Source organism: Buceros rhinoceros, unplaced genomic scaffold (genome assembly GCF_000710305.1).
Source record: "Buceros rhinoceros silvestris isolate BGI_N320 unplaced genomic scaffold, ASM71030v1 scaffold9, whole genome shotgun sequence".
Lineage (NCBI taxonomy): Eukaryota > Metazoa > Chordata > Aves > Bucerotiformes > Bucerotidae > Buceros > Buceros rhinoceros.
The window spans coordinates 91,166-103,768 of NW_010429551.1; the positions used below are offsets into that span (position 1 = coordinate 91,166).

Here is a 12,603-nt window from a genome sequence, read left to right on the forward strand (position 1 = left end):
GATAGAAAGAAATTAACTTACAAAGTCTAAAATGGGTGTCACATAATCCTTAAATGAAATTAGTTTTAATGCATCAGTCGTAACAAATAGCTGGCTGATCTTGAAGGAGGAATACTTATCTTTTCAGCCCATCTCTGCTGTACAACAAGCTCAGCTGCACTGGCACTGCGCACTGGGAAATCCTGTAGTGTCCGTATGTCTGTCTGCATCGATAATAAAGCTGTATAGGTTGTCTGGAAGTAGCTAAGGAAAAAAAAGGGCAAAAAGAACCGTAACAAACTACATGGAAATCAAGCATTTTAGATTTGCCACAGGGTAATCTCACTCAATTCAGCTTTGGTGGAGTTATTAACGGAAATGGCTGCTCTTGGGGTTTTAGCACGTGTTGTCACATTCTGGAGGCTAAAATGTGCCCATCAGTTAACCTGAGCAGCTGAGTTATACCTCAAGTAGCAATGCAAATACACCCTGTTGCATCGGTTTTTAAGTCTCTTGTTATGGAAATACGCATACTGTGGTGACGTGCTTCATGAATAAATTTTGAGAACAGCTGTTTCAGATTAATAATATCTCATTTTCTGGTCGGGGAAAAACAAGGTTGAAACCAACCAACTGATCAGCCTCGTAAAGCGAGTCCTGCCTCCGCCTTAATGGAACGTTACATTTTAGTTATCTGGGAGAATAGTTACACAAATATTTTCTGATATGTTCTCCTCTCCTGCCCACCAGATTTTTTTTTTTTTAATCCCTCACCTATTTGCAGACTTAGAACAGTCTTATTTGCACAAATGAATGGTAATGAACTGCTGTAAAGAACAGTGGGTGAGGTCCTCATCAAGCAGTTTTAACGCCAGAGAAAGTACGTGTATTACTACCATAAGTAGAATTAAATACAAAATTTCTTGGGCATTTTTGCTAACCCTTTTTTTTTGTTTGTTTCTTTTTTTTTTTTTTCCTGAAGTGAATTGGTTTTGGGCTGAGGTATGGTTAAGTTTTCTCATTTAAGTTTATACCGTAAGGGTCATTTCTTGGGAAGAGTGGCTTATGGTAAACAAGGGCAATCACTCACTAATGTAATGGAAAGAGTTATAGATTATGTATACTACTGTCATTCAGCGTAGAGGACTCCCATTTGTCACTGTCTTTCTGCAGAGACAGAGTTCTGGCTTCTGCCCAGAATTTAGGTTATTTTTTTTTAAAAAAAATCTTCAACAAAGTCAATGGCTCTGCAAAGACTCAATCAACAAAAAACCCCCTTAGTTCTGAGCAAACAGTCTTACGTCATTGCGTTGGATTGTCTTATGTCACAAAAACAATGTACTTAACTAGGAAATTAATTGAAAATACTGTTTTAAAAATGGATTTTATGTTCACTTTTTTACAAAAATATATGAGGTTTAGGTGAGGTTCAACTAAGAGGGTATGCTTTTTGAAAAAATTGTGGGGTTTGGGGATCAACATTCTCCAAGGAGAGGAAGAAGAATACGCCCTTCTCCTCCAGCCCCCAAGAAGGTGTTCTTATTCACAGAATGTATCTCTAGGTATAAAGAGAGTTTTTGAAAGGATCCCCGCGGTTTCTTTTCACTCCTTCTTTGAAAGAGATGAAGCACTTGGACTATCTTGGAGTTGGACTTGGCTCTTCAGCTATTCCCATCCTAGTCTGGAATCAATGTGATGTGTTAAGTTGCAAACATCAGTCTATAATTACAGTTTCAGTGTCACTGCTAGTCCATGTTAATTAGCTGTGCCCTTGGGATGATATGTGCATTAACAAGCTCTGCTGGTCTGGGGGGGTTCACTTTCACTTGTTTGGTTTGCCTAGCATTTCTCCCTCGAGTCTGGATGAAACTCACTCTTGGCTTAGAGAATGGCAGTGGGATGGAGTGTGGTCTTTTACTTACTCCTTTTTTTTTTTTTCTTTTCCCCTCTCCTCTCCTCTTTATTTTGTGACAGTCTTTGTAGAAGCATTATCTTCATCTGGCAGTAATTCCCATTGTGTCAAATCCCTCACGAAAGCTTCTCAGACGTGACAGTGTCAGCCATGTTGTTCGTACTTGAGATGAGGAGTCATGAATTCTAAGGAAAATGAAAAATGTCTTTGAGTCTAGTGGCTGTATAGTATTATCTAAATGTAAGGACCTGGAAATACATCGAGTCCTCAAGATAAATGCTTTCCAGGCTTCTATGCTGAACACACATATTTTGATGTTGTCCCCTGAATATGTAGAATAAGTTTGCTGTCCTTTGGCCTGCTGTCACACTGATGAAAGAGAGAGGTCAGTGTGAGTCTTAAATAAATTCTTCAGACATATTCATTTTGTTAGCTTTTGTCTCAATACAGCTTGGCTTGAGAAAGTAGCCACCAAGTTCTTTTGGTTTGTTTATTAAACATTATAGGTCTGCCTACAGACAGCTACGTCAGTGCCAAAGTTCCCCTTTCCTCTAAGTGAACTTCTAATAGTGCTTATGCTAATGCCTTTCTGTTACTACAGCCTCATACATGAGTAAATGGTGATCAGCAATACCGGGCTTTTGATTATTCATATTTTTACTATGCCAGCATTAAAAAAAAAAACCAAAAATATCTGTAACTTCATAGATTTTGACAGATTTTTTTCTGACATTTAAAAATAATCAGGTGTAATACAGGTGATGATTAAAAATATTATTCCTTTGAACCAGAAGTTAATTCATAGCTAATTTACTGAGGTTTAAAGCATATCTTTTCATTCAATGCTTTTAGTTTGATATTTGAGAACTAAATTCTGTGTACTCGGGTTAGGTACAGAGAATCAGAACGTGGCATTCTGGCCAGTGAGAGTCTTTACCCATAAAAGCCCTGGTATTGTTTCTTAAGTGATGACTGCAGATGGTTAACTCAGCTGGCTGAGGGTTACAGATGTATAAATAGTACACAGTCACTTCAGTGCCTTTTTGCCCCCGAGTCATCTGAAGACAAGCTAGTGCAAAACTAATCTCTTCTTAATATGATACCTAGCTTACGTTCAAAAAATAAACCTGCTAGGATTGCCTCTTCACTCTTTGGCTCCTTGCTTTGGTAAGAGCTACTGAGGCATCTCTTCTCCGTCTAAGCAGTTTAGCTGGGATGGCCAAAGTGAAGAGGAAGAAGGATGGGGACCACGTTTCCCTCTTGTAGTTCATTGACCATCTATTTCTTGTTCATCTAAATAAGAAATTAAAGAGCAGCCTGATTACATTCCCTGCTCTCTTGGGACTCAAGAGGACAAGGACAGACAACCTTCCACTGGCATAACCTGGGGGAGAACGTTATGCCCTGGATTTGTGGATAAGACTGAGGCTATCTTGCTTGCCTCTCTCATCTTCTCGAAGGGGCACACCTTACTAGGAACTCTTTTGCCACTCCCTGTGTAACAATATAGGATGAAGCACAGTCTCACAATTTCGGGCTGACAGTGAACGGCTTTGATTTTAGTAAAACAATTAACAATTAATTAATGTCATCGATTATGATGCAAACACTGAAATAGAATTCCTTGATATAAAAAAATATAATTCTTTAAGTATATAAATAGAACATGCTATAGCTATATAGAAAAAAGAACAGAAAAACATCCTGGTTCTCCACATTTGTGACACCTACACTTGCTCAGTGTGGGAATTTACATGCTCAGAACTGGATGAAGTTGTACGTACATTTTGCTGTATTTGAACTCTCCGCATAATTTGTTTTGCTCCACTGGGCAGTCCTGGGACAGAAAAAAGCCCAGCTCTGATTTCCTTTGTTGTTTTTAATCAAGGATCCTTAATCACACAGACTTTCTTCCTAATAACATCAACTTCTAATTAAAAATTAAAAATAAATGTATAGCGAAGTAATGTGATAAAAGCACAGTGTTGATTCTTGAAGACTTTTTATAAACTCAGCAAATTCCAGTGATGACACAGACAAAACAAAGAGAATGCTTTAAAAAAATGTCAAAATGAAATTAAGGTAATGAAGTATTTTCCTTATAAAAAAAAAAATAACCAAATGTGTTCTTAAGTATCCAAAAGATAAATGACACCTACAAATATATAGGAAAAAAAATAATGCAAAGAATTTACTTCTAAAATATTTATTTGTAAGGTAGGAATTAATGGGCCTCTGGCAGGACAAACAACTAAAACATTTACCACAACCCTTTGTTCTCAGTGTCTGAGCATAGAGCAAAGTTGAAGCAAGGCATGTTCTCTGAAAAGTTGTTGAAAAATTATGTATCAATTTACAATAAAGTAGAAAATACAAATTGTTTCTGCCGGCAAAGCTCTCTATGTTCATCATTTCCTTCCTGAGTGATGAGCTAGTATTGTAATGTCAGGAAGTTAATGGATTAATGTTGAAGTTAATGGTGAGAACAACCCTTTTGGAAACAACTTTGTAATGGATCTTTCTGTATTTTTATTACAAAGCTGGGATTGGAAGATTTCATCAGGTCATTTTTGTTCACATGGAACTGGACAGAGAGAACTTATTTTCAAAGTAAAATTTGCAGGCCATTAATTTGCAGTACAGACAAAATGTTATGGTAACTTTTCTATGTAATACAGTGAATAGTCGGTCTGCTGTGATCCTTTGGCAGTAAAAAAGCAGCTGTTTGCATGCATAATTTTAAACAAAAAGAAAGGTAGAGTATAACAAAGATGAACAGACCTAAATTAGAATACATACTTGCTATAAAAGGTCTACAAAATTGAAATGATAATTACCGTGGAATATATTTATTTATTTGGTTTATCTATTTCATTACATTTGTGTAAATATTAACATTTAGAGTTATTGGATATGATTTTGACAGAAAGGAGGTCAAACTGGCAGGCTTTTTCTAAAAAACCAACCATCTCCCTCTATCTTCCTCAAAGGAATGGTAGTACTCTTCCACAAAATTGTCACCTTTCCTGACTACATCTCCATACTTAACACAGGCGAATGAGTTTAAAAAATTTTCTGAGGCAGCTTCAGCTTAAGTGAGCTTAACCATAACATGTTCAGATGGTTTTGGGGAGTGAGGGTTAGTAGCCTCCTCCTAATGTTTGATTGGTAGAGAAATAGGATCCCTTGTTCAAAGCAGATAATCAGGTTGCTCTTTTGGTACCTGAGATGATCTGCTGTATGGTAATTGGTTGATCTGCTCTCTCAAGAAGAAGTAACACAAGAAAGATTGAAAATACATGTTGTCGGTTTCAAATCATGGAGAGGACCTAGAGGTGTTGAAGCAGCTTTTTAACAGTAAGGGATTTCGGGAAAAATCAAAACCCACCAAGATTCCACATGGAGTTTATGCAAAGATCGTGTACATTTCAGTCCTAATCTTAATAAAAATCAATTTACGGGGTTTCTGAGATGAAAACATAAGCATGCAAAATATTAAAAAATTCTTTATTTTTAGTTGGTGTTTAGACTCTTTAATCAGGGATTACATGTTTAAGTTTAGCTTTGTGTAGCCAATTCTTTATCTGAGTCAAAACAAGATTTCAAAAGGATTCCTGTTTTGGGAGAATGAAGGAGAAAACTAGTTTTTCTTCACAGACGTATCCTGATTTCTATACGAAAGCACAGCCATTAAGACAGTCAAACCTTACTGTTTAGTTTTTGTCCATAGCTTCTAATATTTACATGCAACTTACTGTTTGCACTTACAAATAAAAAACTTTATTTCTACTTGCATTCTCCCTTTGATTGGCTAGCTGTAGTCTTTTCCTAGTACAAAAGTAGACCATCAATTATTTTTGCTCTTTAGTTTTGTTGTTAGGCATTGTGGGTTAAATATGCAACTTCAGTGCATTTCTATGGAGATTTGCTCTGGGAAGAAGATTAACAAGATTGATACATGGAAACTGGTTGCTGGCTGAACGAGTGTTCTGGATTCCTGGCTTGCTTCTGCAGTGAGATGGCTGGCCCAGGTGTAGCGGAGAGGGAAGAGGAGAGGAGGAAAAAATAGAGGAGAGTAGAAAGAGGAAAGGAAAGGGAAGGGGAAAAAAGAAATTGGCCAGGATTTACAAAGCTCTCTTAATACTAAGAAACATAAATTAGCATTATAAAATATTGATAGGTTTACCAGTAATATTTTGCTGTATCGCAGATTTTGGGCTCTTCCAGTAGATGGCACTAATTACATAAACAATTTCCTAAAACTAATCTTAAAAAAAATGAATGCACAGGTATTAATTGTCCAAATGTCAGTATTATTTCACAGTAAAAAAAAGGATATTAGACAGAACCTATTATTTCCCTATATTTTGCATTTCAGTGTAATTCAACATAATAAATAGTGATAGTTTGCAGAATGCATAAGAATTCATCCATCTATTTGTGTCTCAGAATAAAATAATCAACATTCTAATTGGTGTTTATCAATTTGAGCTGCCAAGTTTTAGCTGGCATTTAGGATTTGGTTGCTTGGTCCTTTCAGAGATTAGAAGTAATTCTATATTCATATGACTAAAGGAATTTAAACATTTAGAAAGACTTTGACCTTAGTTACAAGTAAATCTGAGGAAGTCCTTTATCATGTGTCTTTATATCGATAGTATAAGTTGTTCATCTCCTCTAATAATCATACAATGTGTGTGATAATTCTACGGTGAACTGAGGTTCATTCTTTTTCTTTGTCTTTTTACTACAGCAATTTTCAAAAGAAATACGACAATGGCAAATAAATGTAGATGTAGCAAATGACATGGCACTTAAGCTGCTCCGCGATTATTCAGCAGATGACACCAGAAAAGTAGAACTGATGACAGACAACATTAATGCAACGTGGGCTGCCATTAATAAAAGGTAGGATAAAATCCTGCAATTAGATTTATTGTTGAACTTCATTAACATTCATTGTCCAGCTTTGGCTGGAGGTTATAGAAGATGTAACTTTTGAAAATGGCATGATTGTAGTGAGAAAGGAAAGAATGATGACTTCTGTTATGTTTTTTGGAAATATTACTTTGGAATGTTATTTAATTATTTCAAATAAAATTTTGCCTCCTGCCAATTTTCCTCTGCTGTAACTTAAGTTATAGGTTATATTTTGAATATTTAAAATTTAGTGTTTCATATTTCTTGGTACTAATCTCCACATCACAATCACTATAGTGATTTTGAGTCAAAATCTGAAGCTGAAAAATGACAGACATATCCTATTGAAACAGGTTCAAAGTACAAATGTTATCCTGTGCCTTTGAAGCAAATCTCTAGTCAAGAAAGTTTTTAATAGATCCTTGATCACATACTTGATTACATTTCACATTCTTGCTGTGTTTGGTTTAGATACCAATTCCTTACTGAAAGCAATTTCTGCAGCTTGTCATCAAATTGTGAACCATCCAATATGCAATCTGTAAGATCAGAACTTATTGCATAACAAAAAAATACTTTATAGTAGTAAAAGAGTTTTAAATCATCGCACATTAGATGAGATACTTAAGAATTAAATCAAAGTTGTTTCAATCAGTATCTTGGATTAAGTTTTATAGCTTATAACTGAAACTAGAACTGAATTAGATTTTTAAAAGTTTTTAATTAAAGTCTATGAATGAGGCTAGAAAATTCAGTCTAGTTAAATATACAATAAATTAAGGAGAATTTAGGATTTCATAAAATTCATTAAATACGGGGATTGCAAAATGGCAGTTAGTTAAACCACCAATGTCTACAGAGATTTATTCCCACTTTTTTTTATGAAGTTGATATTCATATGAATGAGTAACTTTAACAGCATTTTTTCTGAAGCAGACTTGCCACTGACTTAAGATCATGTTCAAATGAGATAAGAGATGCTATTGATGTCCACTAAAAGAAAGCCACGTAATAATTTAAAAGTTGGTTTTTTTTAACAAGAGCAATAAATAAACTGTGAAATTAGCATAAACATTCAGTTAATATCTGCTTGTTTTTCTCCTATTATAGAAATAGCCATTTTCGCCTTATCAACAGTAGCCATATTTTTGAGAGAAAATGTTTCACTTTTTGTGATCTGAGAAACAGTCTGGGGGGAACATTTCTTCCTGCATGAGAAAGGCTGGGTGTCTAGTGTTCAAAACTATTCTCCACGAGTAGGTAAAATCAGTAGTTCAAGAGGGATAGGACCAGAGGAAATGTCTGTGTGAAGAACTACGCCCCTGGTTGGTGAGATGGCTTCATAACCCTGAAGTCCAGCATACATCTGTAGCGTCTGTGGGTGCTCCAGTAGCAATGGTAGCTACGAGCGCATCTTCAAATCCGTTAGTGCTTCAAGCACAAACCCGGGTGAGTCTGATGTTGCCTAGATGTGAGAACTGCCACTGTTGCATGGACTTAGCCAAGCACCAGGCTTACACAGAGCACAAATTCTTCAAGGCTCACTCCTTGAAAACTTCTACAGAACCCACAGACTTGTTCACAGCTCATGTGTTAGACGAACTATTGTAGTAAATGTTTTATGTCTTAGCAGAGAGCTGTTTAGGTGAGTGAGGTGACATTTCCTATTAAGAAGTACAAAAGGATGGGATTAAGCTTGAGCAGGTAACTGTAAAACCAGAATTTCCTGATTTTTCAATTGTATGACCTCATTACCTTTCTATTTTTTTTTTCCAGTTCAATTTTTAGTATATAATTTTTGTAAGACCTCACAGGATATTGGAACTTGAAAAAGAAGCATCCTGAAAACAGTAGCTGATAAGCTTCTTTAAGGATTGTATCACATTTCTATCTATCTGTGTTTTGTGAGACATTGATAAAAAGACGTGTGTACTAAGGCATCAAGTCAGTAAGCGACTTCTCTTTGGAAGATTTTCTGCACCTGTAGATTTTTCAGGTTTGTTTAAAGCAGTAGCCAGGTCTTTTGCTCGTGGAGCAGCTCCTGAATGAGGTCTTGAAAGAACAGTTTGATTTCTTTTGTTAAGCAACACTGTGGAAAGAGAAGACGGTGTCATTCATGGATGACTTACATGCCAAATTGTTTCAGAGTTATTTTGAAGGATTTTTTGCTTTGTTTTTCTCTCAAATATTTTAGAAAGAGTTTTATCATTCTTTATACACGTCTTGAGTGCCAAGAGGAAATATTCTGCTAAAGATATTTTTTTCTTTTCCCTATAGCGTTAATTTAAACAGACTAATTATTTTCTGGATGTTTGCTTCTAGAAGGAAAAATTAAGGGTGCCTTATATTGCTTTGAACTGTTTTTTGTCTAATCTACCATTAATATCAGAATTGAGTGTCAGTGTAAAAAATGTGAAACCTCCTTTTCTATGAACCAGATTAGTAAAACTCCACTTTGCCTGCTGGTAATAGTTCAGCCAAAGCAAGTACTTTAGTCATTAAGACAACATCTGCCAGCTTGTGGGGGTTTTGTTTTGTTTTTTCTGAAGTAGATGTGCAGCTGATTGCTGTGTGTTTACCCTTTGCCTTACTGTTCATTTTTATAACCAAATAACAAAGAATAGTGTTAATTCTCTAATGCAGTCAGTTGTACGAACACCTTGATTTTGCGTGTCAGCTGGGCAGTATGGAATACAAATGGCCAAAAAAAACAACCTAAACAGTACAAAAGTATGATGCATATCTGTTTCTTGTGTGAATCCATAGTATAGCAGTAATTAGAAGTTTGAGAAAGTTCATAATCTATTTTTGGTCTTTGAGCAGCAAATCTTTCCTTATCAGTGGTTGCTTGTTATAAAAATACAATTGTTGGAATGCAAACTTTATCCGTACGTAATATTTGAAAGTATAATTTTACTGCCTGCACAGAAGGAGCTCGACTGTTCAGCTGGTGTCAGATTTTCTTACTATATTGTACCTGTTCTAGTACTGCTTTGCTTTATGGCACTTGTGGAAGTACTCACATCTGTGTTACAGTTGATTGCATTCTGGGTGAGAAAAACTGCATTTACACATCAGCAACAGCCAGGAGTATGAAGTGTGTTAAGTTAACTGAATATTCATGGTTGGTGTCAGTATCTAGACCTATCTGGGAGCCACCTTTGAAGAGCTTATTTGCTCATTTGGGCTTGGACAGCTGAAGTCAAGAAGAAAAAAATCCACAATATGTTTCACTTTAAAGAACATTCCTGTCTTCCAGGTTCTTAAGCAACCTCAGCCTTTTACTTCCATTCTCGTATTGCTTTGAAGGTTGGTCTGCTTTCCTAGAATCGATATAATTCCATGCACGTAAATAGCTATTAGAGCTCTTTATGCAGGCACACAGTCTTTGAGAACAACCAAACAAGTAAATTAAAAACGGAAGTGGCCATGGGAACCTTGTTCATATGGAATCTCGTTTACGCATCTGCGCTTGCAGTTGTTGCCTTGGCTGTAGGGCTGCATTCGTGTGGTTGGGAGCAAGAAATCGTTGCAAATGGAAGATTTCAGATGAAGACTACAATGGTCAAAGGTCACTTTCTGATGTAATTTTTTTCGTCCCCCCCTCCCCAAAGAAACCATAGTATGATAATTTTTCTTTTTATCATCCTGTTGTGGTGATTTATTGATTGGGGTTATTTAAAAAATAAAATTGCCTAGGCTCAAGAAAGTAGATATGTAGATATCTTCTTTTTTACAACCAGTAAGTCGTGCTGAAGCTTGTTATTTACACCAGTTTAAACAAAGATACTAATTTAAAATTACAAAGACTTCTGGAAAACATTGCAATTGTAGGGTAATTATTCTGTTTTGTGAGAGATGTTGATAATACATGTTTATTTTTGTTGCCCCTTATTTAAAGAATTTACAGTCCAGATATTTGTCATGTAGTCTTTGAGAACTTTGCTTGGTTTTAATTCTGTAAGAACTTAAGTACTTAGTAGAATTATTCACGTTGAATTAAAGTGAGTCTCTACAGTCTCAGGTATCACACCCAAATTATGTTAAGCAGCAAATGATTTTATACATCAACGTGTTTTTCTAAAGAACCAATATGGCTCTGTTGACTATTCTTTTGTTTCAAAAAAGCATTTAATCCTGAACTCTCCTGAGAAGTCTGAATTTTATATGGGGTCCTGACGCCCTTCCCATCAGACAAAAAGGTACAAGAACCCTTCAATTTCGTGAAACTGATTTGTCTCACTTCATCAGTACAGCACTCCACGCTTCTCAGAAGTTACTCTCTAGCAGAGTTAGTACCATTGGCAAACACTGAGGAAAAACTCTATTAGCTGCTTGTGATGTAAGAATGTTAAGGCTTTTGTGTTGAAAATATGGGTATCTTTGAAGTTTCCTCAGAGGTGTGGGGGTTTTTTTTAAAGATGAGAGATTAAAATATTTTTTGTTTTCTTTGTTCCAGCCTGTTACTATTATTTTAAACAAAATAGCACCCGTCAAAAAAAGGGCTATTGAAAGGGTGTGAACACTCCTCTGTCAAGGTTCTGATTCCCTTAACATACCCCTATGAACAAGTACTCTGAAAAGACCATATGGGTGAGAGGGATTTTTTTATGATAAAAAATAAAAGAGAGGTTGCCTACTTGAAAAACATTCTACTCTCAAACAAATACTTCTGTACAAAGTATAATCTCAAGCTTATCAGCACTAACATAACATTGGTTTGTTATTTTTTCATTCTAATGCCCCTAAGAATGATGAAATATCAGCCTCACAAGGAAAAAAAGTAAAAAGACATAAATAAAAAAGCCACATGAAGCTCATATAAATAGAAGACCTTGAAAGTCATCTTAGCTGCTTATATTCTCATTTTCACCTTTGTTCTCCTCGCAGCTAACTGCACATTTTGTGCAATACTGGCACCAGTATGTGGGTCCGAGATTAGAAGTCAACTGAGGGTACTGAAAATTTGTGGTTTGCTTTGTGAGAGGATGGTCTTGGATACGCAATGCTTTCAAAATACTGGTAGGATGAGCTGCTGAAAAAGCAATGTTACCCAGAATATGGAGTGATTCATCGTTTCCACCTTTGTGAACATATTCTTGTGATTTTTGAGAAACTTTTTTGCGTAGCAAAAAGGAAAGAGTTCTTGAGTTACTTCGGGAGTCAACATCAGTAATACAGTACTCAACTAAGAGGATCTATGGATCCTTGTGACTTCAGGGACATGTTTCTTAAAGCTCCTAATATGACTGTGAATAAGCTTATTGTTCCCACGACTTGAATAGATACTTCTGTACCTTTCGTACTTCCAGAAGGGCAATAGATCATCTGCAGGTCTGCTAAGTCCTCCCACAGACAAACCGAAATTCCCTCAAAGACAAAAGTGATGTTGTTCTTAAATTAACTTCTTTCCTTTTTCTCAACCTGTCTGTCCCACTAGTGGCTTGCTGAGTTATTTTTTTAGACGTCATGAATTCAGCTGATGATTGATAGTTTAGTGGGTTTGGTTCTTAACTGTAATCTAATGTTAATGACTTCATTAGAGACAATTAAAAAGAAGGACAGCGCTGGCATTTTGCAGACATTCAGCTTTAAATACTGAGAGCAACTTAATAATTAAACATGAAAAGTGAAAGCAGAATATCTAGGAGACCATTCCTTACTGCTCAGACAGCTGATTTTTTTTTCCCTTATTCTTGGTTTATATTTTTAGTGAAATAGGATTTTGCTGCTTTGTTCACATTTACTGCATTTTAAATGCTGTTTATTACTTTCTGATGAAAACGAGAGCG

General features: G+C 35.9%; 1 protein-coding gene across 1 annotated transcript in view; it reads left to right on the forward strand.

Annotated features, from left to right (window-relative positions):
• Positions 1–12,603, forward strand: part of LOC104499190 (dystrophin-like) — a gene marked incomplete at its 3' end in the record, with an annotated part of 127,490 nt that overhangs the window by 48,473 nt on the left and 66,414 nt on the right. The window contains exon 4 of the mRNA XM_010142663.1: positions 6,645–6,799. Within this exon, the coding sequence (XP_010140965.1) occupies positions 6,645–6,799 (155 nt within the window). The remainder of the gene's footprint in view (positions 1–6,644; positions 6,800–12,603) is intronic.